Genomic DNA, 18,673 nt, shown 5'->3' on the forward strand with positions numbered 1-18,673 from the left:
GGTGCTTCCTGCTTTACATTTTAGTTTGTAAGCAGGAATCAGGAGGATATAATTATGGTCAGATTTACCAAATGGAGGGTGAGGGAGAGCTTTGTACGCATCTCTGTGTATGGAGTAAAGGTGGTCTAGGGGGGGGGGGGGGGGGTTATGGAATGGGATCTGGTGTGTTGATCCCGGAACCCATTGACCCTGACCCCCAATATGCAACATAAAGTTATGCCCTTGCTTATCCCTTGTCCTCCTTTGTTTGGAATTTGCCACCTACATGGTACCCTCTGCTGAAAAATGATCTCCTCTGAAATCAGCTGACTTGGTGAGAGGGGGAGTACTATACTGGTGAGGTGAGGTGGGAGGAGAATACTGGGATATAAGACCTTGCCTCTTTCTCTCTCCTTCTCTATTCCTCTGACTGCAGAACTGAGGCAAAGCATTTCCTGGCATAGAGGTAAGTTTAAAGGTACAATATTTAACCTGAAATATATTATCTCCAGCACCATAGTGTCTACATGTAAAAACAGCTTTTTTTGTAGTGAAAAAGATAAGAAAATGTTTTAAGTTGAGTTAAGCCCCCTGCACAAGGCCAGTTCAGGTGGTCCGGGCGTGCTGTCCTTGGTTGGACCACACATGTTGTCCTGCACTTGCTGTCTGGGTTGGTCCGTGTTGGAGTTGTTCCGTGCACATTGTCCGGTTGGTCTGTGTGAGAGGATGAATAGGTTTTTATAGTTTATAAGGCTATGCTTGTTAACATAGAGAAAGGGTCATGTAGAATGAACAGTAACAGTCTAGGACACGAAAGTGGATTTTTTAGAATATGGCTGGGAGTTAATCACACAATGTACTGTTTGAAGCTATATCATAAAATGACAGTGGGGCAAAAAAGTATTTTGTCAGCCACCAATTGTGCAAGTTCAAAAAAATCCAGAAAATCACATTGTAGGAATTTTAATGAATTTATTTGCAAATTATGGTGGAAAATAAGTAAGCTTATATCGGGGATACTTATTAGTATATGTTACTTTGATATGGTTATATAAGACAGATGGTTACTTACAGCAAAAATGTCTAGCAACCCAAAGGTTGCGAGTTCAAATGTCATCACTGAGATTCCAACATGGATTGTCAACTCAGTGAAAACAGGGTGATGAGGGAGTCGCTACTAGACATACAAACCCGTAACATGAGTGAAAATGTAATATTTTAGGGGATTCCTCAGGACGCATCCAATGATCCAGAAGTGGCGATCAGAGAGTTCTTGCAATCCGCCTTGAAACTTCCTCTAGAGACTAAACAAGGTGGTATTCCACCGAGGGTTACAGACTGAGGGTCCCTGACCTGTCTTCGCAAAAATCTGAACACTACCAGCAAAAGGAGCTGAACAAAAGCAGGGGAAGGGACCAAATTCGGTCTCAATTACCAATTTCCTAATGCGTTAAATTAACATCTCAAGAGGGAGAGGCAGCAGAGGCAGCAGAGGGAGAAGGGTAAGCGTGCCTTTCTCATTGAGGACAAACTCTTTATAGCTGGACAGCTCTTCTGAGACAGCTCCATAACACTATGGCTGTACTAAATTCTTCAGGGACGTCAGGTTACAGAAAAGTGGGGACTGTAAAAATATCTGAACTCTATCAAGTTCATATGCGCACACACACTTAATTACACGCTCGCTTACACACACACACTTGATCTCTCTTTCTTCACTCCCTCTCTATTGTCGAGACCTAATTTTATGTTTTGTTTGTCTATCTTTTGTATGTCTTTGTCTACATGTTCACAATAAACAATGGGAAGATATCAGAATAGGGGCATTGGGGAATTATAACATATTGTACTGGATACATTTGTACTGTAGTGAAGCCGTTTCTAGAGTAATGCAAGGTCTCTTTCATAATCGTGTGAAACGTCAATTGCTATGGAAATGCTGGGATGTGTTTTTCTATGAAAATTATGTTAAATGTAATTATGATGGCAATAATGATGGCAATAAAATATGGATTACAATTATCATCCTGAATATTAAGACTATATTCACTTCATGTTACACACATAACCATGCAAATTGGCTGGGTTATTATTTATTTGGACATCACACATTATATTCTTACTCTTATCCAGACATCATATACACTCTCTAAATCACATCCAATATCACAATCATCAACCTACTCAGATTTACTACACACATCTTGACTACATGTTTGAATATCTGTGGCATTGGCTCACAGGCAAAAAGGCAAGGGAATAAAACAAATATTGCTAGAACCTGTTTCTTGAATTCTAAACATCAGACATTTTAAATCTCACATTTTGACCGTTATAATACCTCTGATGGCAGTAACTTTACAAGCACTAATTATGGTCAATTTAGACTGAGAATAGTATATAGTTGTGGTAAGAGGTGAAATAAGTTATAAATAGCCAGTTATAATTGTAACGGTTTAGCAGATTATTAAAAAAAAGATCACTTTACATGGCTAAAAGAAAAGGAATATAACATATACTGTCTACAAAAAAACTCACTCTACATCCTTAGAATAAGTTGTTGTAACGGATCTCCTCTTCGTCTGAGGAGGAGTAGGAAGGATCGGACCAATATGCAGCGTGGTAAGTATCCATCATTTTTTAATAAACTGAACACTAGAACAAAAAACCAACAGAGCGGAACAAACAAAACAGTTCTGTCTGGTGCAGACACACAAAGACAGAAAACAACTACCCACACCTCAAGTGGGAAAACAGGCTGCCTAAGTATGGTTCTCAATCAGAGACAACGATTGACAGCTAACTCTGATTGGGAACCATACCAGGCCAAACACATAGAAATACAAAACATAGAATGCCCACCCCAACTCACGCCCTGACCAAACTAAAATAGAGACATAAAAAAGGAACTAAGGTCAGGACGTGACAGTTGTGTGGAAAAAAGGATTGGGGTGGTGAACAGTGGAGGCTCCTCAGAGGAGGAAGGGGAGGATCATCCTCCTCAGTGAAATTGCATAAACATAAAAATAGTGAAACACTAAAAAAGTTAACCTTTTACCATAAAACTATATTAAATATATTCATATGTCACCAAAATGTGTATTTAACCACACTGTTTTGCAACAAAGGTATCCATGTATGCCGATGACTCAAGTTTTATATTAATTCTGCACGCTAGATCCCTGCAATGTCTCATTAAAGATAACTTTTCTGGACTGTCTGGACTAAAACCTAATTATGATAAGTGTACAATATTATGTATTGGATCTTTAAAATAAAACTTTTACATTATCTTGCAGTTATCCTATAAAATGGGCTGACGGTGAAGTAGACATACTTGGTATTCATATCCACAATGAATTTCAATAAACAAGATCTTTCAACCATAGAGTGCTAAATACTTTCCTATTTTGTAAGGGTTTTTGTCTGACGAAAGAGGAGTAGTATGAAGGATCGGAGGACCAATGCGCAGCGTGGTAAGTGTTCATAGTTTTTTTAATGAATAACGAACACTGAACAAAACAATAAATGTGAGGTAATCAAAACAGAAACAGTCCCCTGTGGCACAAACACTAACACGGAAAAATAAACACCCACGAAACACAGGTGGAAAAAAGCTACCTAAGTATGATTCTCAATCAGAGACAACTAACGACACCTGCCTTTGATTGTGAACCATACTAAGCCGAACACAGAAACCAACATAGAAAAACAAACAGACTGCCCACCCCAACTCACGCCCTGACCATACTAAAATAAAGACAAAACAAAGGAACTAAGGTCAGAACGTGACATATTTACGGAAAAAAATCCCATGATTAACTCCTTAGTCTCAGTTTACTCAATTACTTATGGCGCTGCCTACTCCTGAGGATTTGTATTTCAAATCATACGAGCAAAAATATTGATCTTTATCTGGGTTGCTAAACCAGTCAAGATAAAGCGTGCCTATTTATATAATGAATATGAACTGGGTGATTTGAGATTATTAAATATTAAAGCACTAAGCCTCTCTCTAAAAGCTTCACTCATATAAAAGTTTTACTTGAACCCTAAATAGTTTTCAAGTAGATGACTAAGAAAAGCTCATCCATTGTTTAAAATGGCCTGTTTGCCTTTGTGCAGATTGCCATGTCTCCTTTTCGATTAATTGAAAATAAAAATAAATGTCTAAGTATCTGTCTTTTTCAAACAAGCATTGTAGAGCTGGTTACGAATTAAATTTCTTCCCCCTGAAAAGATAGAACAAATATTACAACAAATATTATGGCTGAACTCAAATGTGCTGGTCGAAAAAAAAACTGTATTTATGGAAAACTTTGATTGTATATGATATTGTAAATTAGAATGATAGAGTTGCGTATTTTAGTTATCAGAATTGTATAGGAAGGTCTGTTCAATCTAAGATAATAACCAATTGATTTTTATTTTTTAAATTTTATTTAACCTTTATTTAACTAGGCAAGTCAGTTAAGAACAAATTATTATTTACAATGACGGCCTACCAAAAGGCAAAACGCCTCCTGCCGGGACGGTGCCTGGGATTAAAAAATACAAATAAATACAATATAAATATAGGACAAAAAACACATCACAACAAGAGAGACAACACAACATGACATAAAGAGAGACCTAAGACAACAACATAGCAAGGTAGCAACACATAACAACACAGCATGGTGGCAACACAGCATGGTAGCAGCACAAAAAATAGGTACAAACAGTCAACAGCACAAAGGTCAAGAAGGTAGAGACAACAATACATCATACAAGCACCCACAACTGTCAGTAAGAGTGTCCATGATTGAGTCTTTCAAATAAGAGATTGAGGTAAAACTGTCCAGTTTGAGTGTTTGTTACTGCTTGTTCCAGTCGCTAGCTGCAGCGAACTGAAAAGAGGAGTGACCCTGGGATGTGTGTGCTTTGGGGACCTTTAACAGAATGTGACTGGCGGAACGGGAATTGTATGTGGAGAATGAGGGCAGCAGTAGATATCTCAGATCGGGGGGAGTGAGGCCTAAGAGGCTTTTATAAATAAGCATCAACCAGTGCGACGGGTATACAGAGATGACCAGTTTACAGAGAAGTATAGAGTGCAGTGATGTGTCCTATAAGGAGCATTGGTGGCGAATCTGATGGCACCCTTACCTGCCGATCTATAAATGATGTCTCTGTAATCTAGCATGGGTAGGATGGTCATCTGAATCAGGGTTCGTTTGGCAGCTGGGGTGAAAGAGGAGCAATTAAGATAGAGGAAACCATGTGTAGATTTAACTTTAGACTGCAGCTTTGATATCTTCAGAGAGAAGAACAGTGTACCGTCTAGCCATACTCCCAAGTACTTGTATGAGGTGACTACCTCAAGCTCTAAACCCTCAGAGGTAGTAATAACACCAGTGGGAAGAGGGGCATTCTTCTTACCAAACCATATGACCTTTGTTTTGGAGATGTTCAGAACAAGGTTAAGGGTAGATAAAGCTTGTTAGACACTAAGAAAGCTTTGTTGTAGGGCATTTAACACAAAATCCAGGGAGGGGCCAGTTGAGTATAAGACTGTATCATCTGAATATAAATGGATGTGAGAGCTTCCTACTGCCTGAGCTATGTTATTAATGTAAATTGAAAAGAGAGTAGGGCCTAGGATTGAGCCTTGGGGTAGTCCCTTGGGGACCGGCAAAGGCTGAGATAGCAGATTTTCAAACTTTATACACTGCACTCTTTGAGAGAGGTAGTTAGCAAACCCGGCCAAAGACCCCTCAGAGACAACAATACTCTTTAGCCACAAGAATGGAATGGTCTACCATATCAAACGCTTTGGCCAAGTCAATAAAAATAGCAGCACAATATTGCTTAGAATCAAGGGAAATGGTGACATCATTGAGTACCTTTAAGGTTGCAGTGACATATCCATAACCTGAGCGGTAACCAGATTGCAGACCCGAGAGAATACAATAGACATCAAGAAAGCCAGTCAGTTGATTATTGACAAGTTTTTCCAACACTTTTGATAAACAGGTCAAAATAGAAATAGGCCTATAACTAGGATCAATTTGATCTCACCCTTTAAATAAATGACAAACTTTGGCTGCCTTCCACAAAAGGGGAACCTCCCCAGAGAGGAGGGACAGATTAACTTCTTACGGATACGTGGGACGTTAGCGCCTCACCTGGCAAAATTCCGGTGAAATTGCAGAGCGCGAAAATCAAAAATACTAAATTCAAATATTTAACAGTCCTGAAAATATATGTTTTATACATCAACATGAAGCTTAACTTCTTGTTAATCCAGCTAAGGTGTCAGATTTCAAAAAGGCTTTTACGGCGAAAGCAAACCATGCGATTATCTGAGGACAGCACCCAGCACACAAATGCATAACAAATGATTTTCAACCAGGGAGTTGCGACACGAAAGTCAGAAATAGCAAAATAATATATGCTTTACCTTTGAAGATCTTCTTATGTTGTCACTCCAAAAGGTCCCAGTTACATTACAAATGGTCCTTTTGTTCGATAAAGTCCTTTTTCATATCCATAAAAACTCAGTTTAGCTGACGCGCTTCAGTCAATAATCCACTCCGTTTCCCTCCTTCAAAATGCACACAAAATGAATCCCAAATGTTACAAAGAAACTTATCCAAACAAGTCAATCAACATTTATAATGAAACCTTAGGTACCCTAATACACAAATAAACAATACAATTTAAGACAGAGAATCGTTATTGTCTTTACGGGAGATAGAGCGCGTTCTTTTTGTTTATCTGCCATGCGCTTGGAAACACTTGAAAACACTACAGTCAAAATGGGAGCCACTTAGAAAAACTACAACTTCTCAAACATTTTTCCAAAAACCAGCCTGAAACTTTTTCTAAAGACTGTTGACATCTAGTGGAAGCCCTAGGAACTGCAATCGGGGACGATTTTGCCCTATTATAAAAGTGCCAGCCATTGAAATCAGTGAAATGCTGATTTTTTTTTTTGGGGGGGGGTGGTTTGTCTTCGGGTTTCCCCTGCCATTTCAGTTCTGTTATACTCACAGACATTATTTTAACAGTTTTAGAAACTTTAGAGTGTTTTCTATCCAAATCTACCAATTATGTGCATATCCTAGCCCCCTATCCCAAAGAAGTTAAGAAGGTTGGAGATAGGCTTGGCAATTATAGGGACAGCAACCATAAAGAAGAAGGGTCTAAACCATCTGACCCAGTTTAAGGAGCTCTTTTAGCACCTTGGACTCAGTGACTGCCTGCAGGGAGAAACTTTGTAGCGGGGCAGGGGGAAAAGAGGGAGAAGCATCAGGGATAGTTGCATTAGAAGGGGTGGAAGATGAGGAAATGTTGGAAGGGTGGATCATGGCTGAGTCAAAAAGATATCCTGACTTAATGAAGTGGTGATTAAAGAGCTCAGCCATGTGCCTCTTGTTAGTAACAACCATATCATCAACATTAAGAGACATGGGACGCTGTGAGGAGGAGGGTTCATTCTCCAGGTCTTTATTAAACATTTTCCAGAACTTCTTAGGGTTATACCCACAGAGAGAGAACTGCTCCTTAAAGTAACTAACTTTGGCCTTTCAGATAGCCTGAGTGCACTTATTTCTCATTTGCCTGAATGATAGCCAGTCAGCCTGAGTACGCGTGTGCCAAGCATTTTGCCAAATACAATTCTTGAAGTGGAGTAGCTCTGCAAGATCACGGTCGAACCAGTGGCTGAACCTGTTTTTAATTATTGGTTTCTTTATGGGGGCGTGTTTGTTAACAATACCACTGAAAATATCAAAAAAAGAAGGTCGGGGCGTCTTCGACAGAGGGGATCGAGATGGTTTTATACCATTTTACAGAGGCCAGTTCATGAAGGAAGGCTTGCTCATTACATTTTTTTTAGCAAGTGTCTATGACAAATGAGAACAGGTCGTTTCACTGAGCAGCCTTTACGAACACAGGCTGTAAAACAGTGATCACTGAGGTCATTACAGAAAACACCAGACTGATACCTATCAGGATTATTTGTGAGGATAACATAGAGGAGAGTAGCCTTTCTAGGTGTTTGGAGTCATACCTTGTGTGATTGTTCGATAATCTGAAAAAGATGTAGGGAATCCCATTGCTTTAGGACTTGGTCAGGTGGTTTAAACATGTCCCAGTTTAGGTCACCTTGCAGGACAAATTCAGACTTAGTGTAAGGGACCAGGAGAGAGCTTAGGGCAGGTAGGGTACAGGCTGGTGCTGATGGAGGATGATAGCACCCAGTAACAGTCAACAAAGAGCTATTTGAAAGTTTAATGCTTAAAACCATCAAATCAAATTGTTTGGGGACAGGCTTGGTGGAGACAACTGAGCGCTGAAGGTGATACTTGGTAAAGATTGTCACTCCCCCAGCTTTGGAAGATCTGTCTGTCATGTATTGTCATGTTGTGTCCTGTTCCTGTTCTTTCTCTTCACCCTGTCTCCCTCTGCTGGTCGTATTAGGTTACCTTTTCTTCCCCTCTTTCCCCCAGCTGTTCCTTGTCTTCTCTAACTACCTCGTTCACACCTTTTCCCACCTGTTCCCTTTTTCCCTCTGATTAGGTCTCTATATCTCTCTCTGTTTCTGCTCCTGTCTTTGTCGGATTCTCGTTTGTGTTACTCATGCCTGAACCAGACTATCGTCGTGTTTGCTGCAACCTTGTCCTGTCCTGTCGGAATCTGCCTGTTCATCTAACCTTGTCCTGTCCTGTCGGAATCTGCCTGTCCATCTGAGCCTACGTGTGGTTCGTCATTAAAGAAACTCTGTTTTGTTAATTCGCTTTTGGGTCCTCATTCACGCACCTGACACTGTCTTGCCAAAAAAGTTTATAACCAGAAAGGTTAACATCAGTATTCAAAACACTTTTCCTTAACCACGTCTCAGTAATGACCAACACATCTGGAATGGAGCTGTGAATCCTCCCTTTCAATTGATCCATGTTACGTAATAAACCTCTAGTGTTAACGTGCAGAAAACCCAGGCTTTTACGAGAGCAGAAATCAGTGAAGAAGATATCAGAGCACAAGTCAGAATTGGCACTAGCAACAGTAGATGGGCCAGGGTGTACAGTGCCTTGCGAACTTGAACTTTGCGACCTTTTGCCACATTTCAGGCTTCAAACATAAATATATAAAACTGTATTTTTTTGTGAAGAATCAACAACAAGTGGGACACAATCATGAAGTGGAACGACATTTATTGGATATTTCAAACTTTTTTAACAAATCAAAAACTGAAAAATTGGGCGTGCAAAATTATTCAGCCCCCTTAAGTTAATACTTTGTAGCGCCACCTTTTGCTGCGATTACAGCTGTAAGTCGCTTGGGGTATGTCTCTATCAGTTTTGCACATCGAGAGACTGAATTTTTTTCCCATTCCTCCTTGCAAAACAGCTCGAGCTCAGTGAGGTTGGATGGAGAGCATTTGTGAACAGCAGTTTTCAGTTCTTTCCACAGATTCTCGATTGGATTCATGTCTGGACTTTGACTTGGCCATTCTAACACCTGGATATGTTTATTTTTGAACCATTCCATTGTAGATTTTGCTTTATGTTTTGGATCATTGTCTTGTTGGAAGACAGATCTCCGTCCCAGTCTCAGGTCTTTTGCAGACTCCATCAGGTTTTCTTCCAGAATGGTCCTGTATTTGGCTCCATCCATCTTCCCATCAATTTTAACCATCTTCCCTGTCCATGCTGAAGAAAAGCAGGCCCAAACCATGATGCTGCCACCACCATGTTTGACAGTGGGGATGGTGTGTTCAGAGTGATGAGCTGTGTTGCTTTTACGCCAAACATAACGTTTTGCATTGTTGCCAAAAAGTTCAATTTTGGTTTCATCTGACCAGAGCACCTTCTTCCACATGTTTGGTGTGTCTCACAGGTGGCTTGTGGCAAACTTTAAACAACACTTTTTATGGATATCTTTAAGAAATGGCTTTCTTCTTGCCACTCTTCCATAAAGGCCAGATTTGTGCAATATACGACTGATTGTTGTCCTATGGACAGAGTCTCCCACCTCAGCTGTAGATCTCTGCAGTTCATCCAGAGTGATCATGGGCCTCTTGGCTGCATCTCTGATCAGTCTTCTCCTTGTATGAGCTGAAAGTTTAGAGGGACGGCCAGGTCTTGGTAGATTTGCAGTAGTCTGATACTCCTTCCATTTCAATATTATCACTTGCACAGTGCTCCTTGGGATGTTTAAAGCTTGGGAAATATTTTTGTATCCAAATCCGGCTTTAAACTTCGTCACAACAGTATCTCGGACCTGCCTGGTGTGTTCCTTGTTCTTCATGATGCTCTCTGCGCTTTTGACGAACCTCTGAGACTATCACAGTGCAGGTGCATTTATACGGAGACGTGATTACACACAGGTGGATTATATTTATCATCATTAGTCATTTAGGTCAACATTGGATCATTCAGAGATCCTCACTGAACTTCTGGAGAGAGTTTGCTGCACTGAAAGTAAAGGGGCTGAATAATTTTGCACGCCCAATTTTTCAGTTTTTGATTTGTTAAAAAAGTGTGAAATATCCAATAAATGTCGTTCCACTTCATGATTGTGTCCCACTTGTTGTTGATTCTTCACAAAAAAATACAGTTTTATATCTTTATGTTTGAAGCCTGAAATGTGGCAAAAGGTCGCAAAGTTCAAGGGGGCCGAATACTTTCGCAATGCACTGTACATGCACATTTCCAGATATCATCAACAGTTATACAATCAAGGCACAACATAGTACAGGAGGAGCTCTGCAGTGCTGGTTTATGACATCTGAATGTGTATCAGATGGCAACAAGATCTGAAAAACACATTTAGCCTGTGCTTAGCTCTATTCCATTTATTTTTTACACTAAACAACTCCCTAGTCTTTACTGGTGACAAACATACCCATAGTATGATGCAGCAACTACCATGCCTGAACATATGAAGAGTGGTACTCAGTGATGTGTTGTATTGGATTTGCCTCAAACATAACACTTTGTATTCAAGACATAAAGTTATGTTATGCCACATTTTTTGCAGTTTTACTTTAGTGCCTTATTGCAAACAGGGTGCATGTTTTGAGATATATTAATTCTGTACAAGCTTTTTTTTACTCTGTCAAATTGGTCAGTTTTGTGCCATAACTACAATGCTGTTGATCCATTCTCAGTTTCCTCCTATCACAGCCATTAAACTCTGTACTAGTCACCATTTACCTCATGATAAAATCCCTGAGCGGTTTCATTCAAATGAGTTAGGAAGGACATATGTATCTTTGTAATAACAGGGTGTATTGATACACCATTCAATGTGTATTTCATAACTTCACCATGCTCAAATTAAACATTTTACTCAGCTACCAATAGGTGCCCTTCTTTGCGAGGCATTGAAACACCTCCCTAGTCTTTGTGGTTGAATCTGTGTTTGAAATTCACTGCTTGACTCAGGGACCTTACAGAATATTGTATGTGTGAGGTACAGAGATGAGGTAGTCATTCAAAAATAATTTTAAATGCTATTATTGCACACAGAGTGAGTCCACGCAACTTATTATGTGACTTGCTAAGCATATTTTTTTACTCCTGACCTTATTTAGCTTTTCCATAATAAAAGGGGTTGAATACTTATTGACTCAAGACATTTCAGCTTTTCATTTTTTATAAATGTATAAAAAATTCTAAAAACACAATTCCACTTTGACATTATTGTGTATTGTGTGTTGGCCATTGAATGTAATACATTTGAAATTCAGGCTGCAACACAACAACATGTGGAAAAAGTCAGGGTGTTTGAATACTTTCTGAAGGCGCACGGTACATTCACTGAATACCTGGGTGAAAGTGAGTTGTTTCTCTTGTTGTTTGTATTGTTATTATTGGGTTATCTATTTTATATGTTCAGGTACCATGTTTACATTGACATTTTTACAGTTGGTACTTCATTCATTCATCATTTATTAATTACTTTCTAAACATTAAACACGCTCGGAGCTAAATTTAAAAAATGATGTTGTGTGAATTTGTGCATTCATATTTTGCCTTCAAATAGCTTGGTTGACTGGGCAAGGAGTTTAGTTTGCTGAACTTATTTAGACTCAACTTTTCAACAATTCAAATTGTGTCGGGGGTTTCATAAAAATAAATAGATATATTTGGATAATTTGTGAGGGATTGTTAGGATTTGTTCCTTTTGTCCTTGCCAATCATTGGCTCATTGGTGAAATTAGCATTATGACTATCTTTAATTAAATCGTTCAAAAACCTTTATTAATGCAATTGCAGACAGAAGTTGACAATCAGGAACATAGCACTCATGTGTCCGAGTAAGTTCTGCACCAAACAAAAGGTCTTAATTTGTTTTGTTAAACCCTAAGTCCAGCCCTGGTGATGTTACTACCTACGTCATTACCTTTTTACGCCTGAGACCAAAACCATGCCTACAAAGCTATATAAACAACTGCTTTTAGTGTTATCTAAAAACTTAGCAGTAAACGTCCACTCCCCAAAGTTGATTCATTGTGGAATGTTTGACTAGTCTTATCTCCTTCACTCCCCTGCAGAGTTCTGTCTCAGTCACGCATTTCTAAAAGGGGTCTTTTTATAATAAGTAGACAGAGAGAGAACTAGAAAACAACTGTGGAACAATTCTAAACCTCTATAATGAATATATATATTGTTAATCTGTAGTCTAGGACCCTATAAATGTAAGGAGGGAGGGGTTTTATAACTCCCCTTCCATTAATACAATATAAGCATAATCAATTATTCTAATACATCAAGCATTTTGGTACAACCCTTATCGTGACCCCTAGGTGAACCCGATAGGATCATGAAAAAAAATGTTGAGTTTTACAGCAGCCTTTCTTCAACATAAATTACTTATCGGTCCATATTATAGTTCATCCCATTTAAAATGTATAGTACTAGTAATCATAACATATTTTCCCAACTCATTCATGTAAAATGTTTATTCCAAGTTGCCTACTGTCATGACTCTCCTGTGAAGATCTGAAGGATCAGATTATAGTGGGAACGCTCTACAGTGCCCTCTCTCTCCCACAGAGGTGGAGGTGGGCGCTTTATGGCGGTTGAAAAATACTCTACTTCTGGGCTCTGTAGTATCGAGATTGAAATGTGAGTGTTTAGCACAGAGCGACACCTGGACATCAAAGGTTGAATAATTGAACAGTATTTCTTGTTGTATAAAATAAATGATTGAGTATAGGAATACTTTTGGAAAGATACCAATGTAATCTTAGTCTTCCAAATGAGAATAGTTTTCATAGTAACTAGGATCAGACATTGGCCACGCCCCCGTGAGCACAGACATTACACTGCGTCATGGAACACCCCCTTTCTTCTCCAGTATAAAACCCACTTCCGACAAAATGTACATTAGACCAGAAAAGATGAAAGCTGTCGCTACATGTTGAAATGGTTGGCAACTCTACCAAAGGATAAAACCAGAGAACGTGGAGATCATTCCCAAGTTGAAACGGCTAAGAAATCTACGAACTGAAGAACAATTACGCAGACTGCAGCTGTTTAAGTACTTTTTCTGGTAAACAAAACCGGTCAAATGACCGAATGGTATTCTGACATATCCGTTATAACAAGCTACAACTACGAAAGACTTTGATCTCTGGTGGACAAACCAGAGATTTTCTGTCGATTGACTATCCAGCAGAGGGACCAGCGATCGCAGTGAGGGACAACAAAGGCATACACTCGTCAATATGTCATTTGCAATTTATTTTCGAATGAGCGGTTGTTCATGTTCAAAGTATATGCATTTCCATGAGTGTAGTGTAGTCGACGTGGATCCATTCTGAGTTTCCTGCTCTTGAGCTGGCACCCCTTTCCTTTGTCTACCAAACCGTCATATCGGCTAAGCCCACTAGGGACTTTTTAGTTTATCATGTCAGTAACCAATGTATAACTATTGTGTTCATGTAATTCTGTGATTGATTAGTTAGTAAATAAATAATTATTTATTTCGTGCAGATATCCAAGGGTTTGCGACATTCAAGAATGAGACTGATATAATTAATGTAATAATACATTAATGAGTGACCGTAAGATAATAAAATATCTGAAGAGTTATATTCGGGAAATTGCAACTCTATAAACAATATTTTCCCGTGGTGCCCCGACTTGACTTCCTAGTTAATTACGGAATAATTACACATAGAGAATTTATTTGATAATATAACAGTCTTCACATTTAATGACAGCAAATGCTACGACACTACATTAAACTTACAAATACAGTGAAACCAGCTACCTCATCATTTTAAGTTGGCATGAAAGTATACTAACATTCCTGAGTTGGACAAGTCTACCAATTCGTTGAAACTATGTTTTCCGTTTACAGAGCTTAATCACCGGTCAACTGTATCTTCCCTGGATGGATCACACAACCAAGAGACCACCATGGCAAGCAAGTGAGTGTCAGCAGATTTTATTGTTATTACAAATATTATTGAGTGTATATATTTTTTTACTTCTATCCTTCCACTACCCTCAACCCTTCCCATCTCTTTCTGAAGACCATCCAGATTGATTTCTATTTGCCATATATTTTTAACTGTGCTGTTTCACAAAAATGTTGTACCTATATACATGTTATGGACAGTTTGAACATTTTATAGATTATTGACGAATGCAAACAGATTAAGCCTAACTCTGGTCTAGAATGCATTCTGAATGCATTCTGAATGGAGAATCTCCATTGAAAGTGTTTTTTTGTCAAGGAAATGGCTTAATCTGGATCCGGAAAACCCGTCCCCACAGTCCACTTGATTTGATTAATGCGATTGGTTGAAAGCTATGTGACATTTTAAACAAAACAAATTGCCTTGTTGGTAAAGTCTTCATCTTTTTGCCCTCAGATCTCTCAGAGATCTCTCAGAGAACTTATGATTCTTCCTATACAGTAAAACCAAATTATAAAGTACATTTTATATGATATTATAACGTATGTTAATTTATTTCCCATGATTAGAGACACATCGTCAAACATTCAAGATACGATTGCAAGTAACCTTATCGACCAAGGACCACCTGCAAGGTATCAGCTGGAAACAAAGGAACAGAAGCTAGATGATGAAGGCATGCTCAGAAGATGTACCTTTGGAGAGAGAGATTCCACCAAGGTTAACAGAACCGTTCTGATAGTGGGAGAGACAGGAACAGGGAAGTCATCTCTGATCAATATCATGGTCAATTATTTCCTGGGTGTAAAACAGGAGGACAAAGTCTGGTTTGAGATTGTGGAGGAGGAAATAGAGGAAAAAAGTCAGACTGAAATTCAAACTACAGCGATTACTGTATATGAGGTATTTGGGTTTGAGGGAATTAAAGTGCCATACTCTCTCACCATCATCGACACTCCTGGGTATGGAGACACCAGAGGGATTCAAGTAGACCAACTGATCTCTAAAAAACTATTTGAGTTGTTTAGATCTGAATATGGAGTCCATCAAATTGATGCTGTTGGTTTAGTGGTGAAGGAAAGTGCAAATCGACTCACTGTTGAACAGAAGTACATATTTGATGCAGTTTTGTCTTTATTTGGCAAAGACATGGAGAAGAACATTGTGGCACTCATCACACACTCAGATGGTTTTGAACCTACTAATGCTCTACAGGCCTTAGAAGATGCTCAAGTCCCCTGTGCAAAAGATGACAGCAATCAATCTATTTATTTCCTATTCAACAACTCTCAAAGAAAGAGTGTCACCTCTGCAAAAGCAGCCCAGGCCATGAAAGAAGAACGTATCTTGAAGAATTTATGGGACTTATCAGAGGAGAGCATGAAGGAATTCACAGAGTTCCTGGGTAGAATAACACCTCGAAACGTGAAGATGTCTGAAGGAGTTCTGAGAGAGCAGAAACACCTGGAGGAGTGTGTCAGCAACATACGCAAGCAGGTCCACCTGATTGATCTGAAACAGAATGAAATCAAGCAGACTCAAGAAGCACTCGATAAACACAAGAAAGTCATGGAGGAAAACAAGGACTTTTCATACACTGTTGAGGAGAAATACAAAGGAAAGGCAGATACAAATGGAGGTGAGGCTACCACTTGCACAGTCTGTGAGGAGAACTGTCACTTTCCAGGCTGCTGGTGGGTCAAAGATCTCTCATGGTGTACTGTGATGGAGAAGAACCACTGCACAAAGTGTACTGGGAAATGTCACTACACCAGTCATGTCAAAGAAAATAAAAAGTATGTTTTTATGATCAGGCAGGTTACAAGGACGAATGAGGAATTGAAAAAGAAATATGAAATCATTGAGAAAGCGGCTGGGGAGAAAGAGACTCTGATCAGCAGACTTCAGTCAGAGTTGAAGCAGTTCACATCTGAGAAAGCCAAACTGGTGGAAGAATCATACCAGTGTGTCATCAACCTTGAAGAGAAAGCCTTAAAGACCAGTTCACTGTCCACTGCTCAGCATCTGGACTTCCTGATTGAGAAGGTGAAGGAGACAGGAAACACAGAGAAGATTCACAAACTGGAGAAGATGAAGAAGAGAGCTGAGGAGGAACACAAGGGAGCTTTAGATTACTTTAAAGCTGGTATGAAGAAAAGGTTAAATAATCTCTGACAGAAGTACTGAGATAGTAGGGCAAAAAAATAACACATGAAAATAAAACATGAAAATAGGATAGAAAAGAGATGCTGGGTGGAACTGAAATCTGTTCTTCTTAATCCTTTTTCTCTTCAAGAAATACTGTACATTTAATGTCAACCACATAATATGTTGTATGAGATTAACCAATGCTATGTTTTGTTTCTTAATCATAACCTCAGATGATGGGTCTGCCTACACGAATAACACACTTTCGTCAATAGCTTGCATATATGACATTCTTTGTAAATACATTTTTGTTAACATGACATGTTTTTGTCACTGAAATCACCTTGTGTTTAGAATGAATGACAATGTAACATGTTTATCTAAACCCTCCGGTTGCTGGGCCAACTCTCTAAGGTAGCTAGGCTACCTGCATGGAACCTGTCAGAGGAGGGCATGATGGATTTCACTGAGTTCCAGAGTGGAAAAACACCTACAAATGGGGAGATTAATGAAGAAGTTCAGAGAGAACACAAACAACTGGAGGAATTTGGCAGCATCTTACGTGAATGAATCCACATGACTGATATGTAGCAGGATGCAATCAAACAGACTCTAAACAACCATGGAGGAATACAAGAAAGACATGGAGTAAAATAAGGACTTTACATATACTGTTGAAGAACATTACAAAGAGAAAGTCCCCATAGAATCACCATGGTGGCATTTAAGTAAACAGGCAATGTCCTGCAGTGTCTGCGAGGAGAACTGTCACTTTCCAGGCTTCTGGTGGGTTATCGTGTAGTGTGATGAAGAACAACCAATGCACTGTTTGTAAAACAAAATGTCACTACACCAAGCATGTCAAATTATACAAAATGTATGTTACCAAGAACAGATCGATTCTCGGGACATATGAAGAGTTGAAAAAGAAGTATGACATCAATAAGAAAGCAGCTGTGGAGAAAGGGGGTCTGATCAGCAGACTCCAGACAGAGTTGGAGCAGTTCACACCTGAGAAAGACTGGTGGAGGAATCCTACCAGTGTGTCATCAAACTGGAAGAGATCGCCTTGAAGGCCATCTCACTGTCCACTGCTCAGCATCTGGACTTCCTGATTGAGAAGATGAAGGAGACAGAAAACACAGAGTTGGTTCATCAACTGGAGATGATGAAGAAGAGAGCTGAGGAGGAACACAAGGGAGCTTTAGATTACTTTAAAGAGTAAAGGGTGGAATCAACTCTTTTAAATTTATTAATTTTTTATTTCACATTTATTTAACCAGGTAGGCAAGTTGAGAACAAGTTCTCATTTACAATTGCAACCTGGCCAAGATAAAGCAAAGCAGTTCAACACATACAACAACACATCATTACACATGGAGTAAAACAAAAATACAGTCAATAATACAGTAGAAACAAGTCTATATACGATGTGAGCAAATGAGGTGAGATAAGGTGAGGTAAAGGCAAAGTAAATACAATATAGCAAGTAAAACACTGGAATGGTAGATTTGCAGTGGAATAATGTGCAAAGTAGAAATAAAAAATAATGGGGTGCAAAGGAGCAAAATAAATAAATAAAATAAAATAAATACAGTAGGGAAAGGGGTAGTTGTTTGGGCTAAATTATAGATGGGCTATGTACAGGTGTAGTAATCTGTGAGCTGCTCTGATTGCTGGTGTTTAAAGCTGTTAAACTGACCATCCTACCGATCCCCGACTTCGGCGACGTCATTTACAAAATAGCCTCCAATACCCTACTCAATAAATTGGATGCAGTCTATCACAGTGCCATCCATTTTGTCACCAAAGCCCCATATACTCCCCACCACTGCGACCTGTACGCGCTCGTTGGCTGGCCCTCGCTTCATACTCGTCGCCAAACCCACTGGCTCCAGGTCATCTACAAGACCCTGCTAGGTAAAGTCCCTCCTTATCTCACCTCGCTGGTCACCATAGCAGCACCCACCTGTAGCACCCGCTCCAGCAGGTATCTCTCTCTGGTCACCCCCAAAACCAATTCTGACTTTGGCCGCCTCTCCTTCCAGTTCTCTGCTGCCAATGACTGGAATGAACTGCAAAAATCTCTGAAACTGGAAACACTTATGCCCCTCACTAGCTTTA

The 18,673-nt window shown here is 39.4% G+C and overlaps 1 protein-coding gene across 1 annotated transcript; it reads left to right on the forward strand.

Annotated features, from left to right (window-relative positions):
* The first annotated feature begins 390 nt into the window (after positions 1-390).
* On the forward strand, positions 391-17,831 carry LOC110531641. The gene is made up of 3 exons (XM_036987481.1): positions 391-445; positions 14,341-14,410; positions 14,971-17,831. Exons 2-3 carry the CDS (start codon positions 14,400-14,402, stop codon positions 16,574-16,576), a joined length of 1,617 nt encoding a protein of 538 aa, XP_036843376.1. The 5' UTR covers positions 391-445; positions 14,341-14,399; the 3' UTR covers positions 16,577-17,831.
* The last annotated feature ends 842 nt before the right edge of the window (positions 17,832-18,673 follow it).

The sequence above is a fragment of the Oncorhynchus mykiss genome, chromosome 9 (assembly GCF_013265735.2).
Source record: "Oncorhynchus mykiss isolate Arlee chromosome 9, USDA_OmykA_1.1, whole genome shotgun sequence".
NCBI classification, from domain to species: Eukaryota; Metazoa; Chordata; class Actinopteri; order Salmoniformes; family Salmonidae; genus Oncorhynchus; species Oncorhynchus mykiss.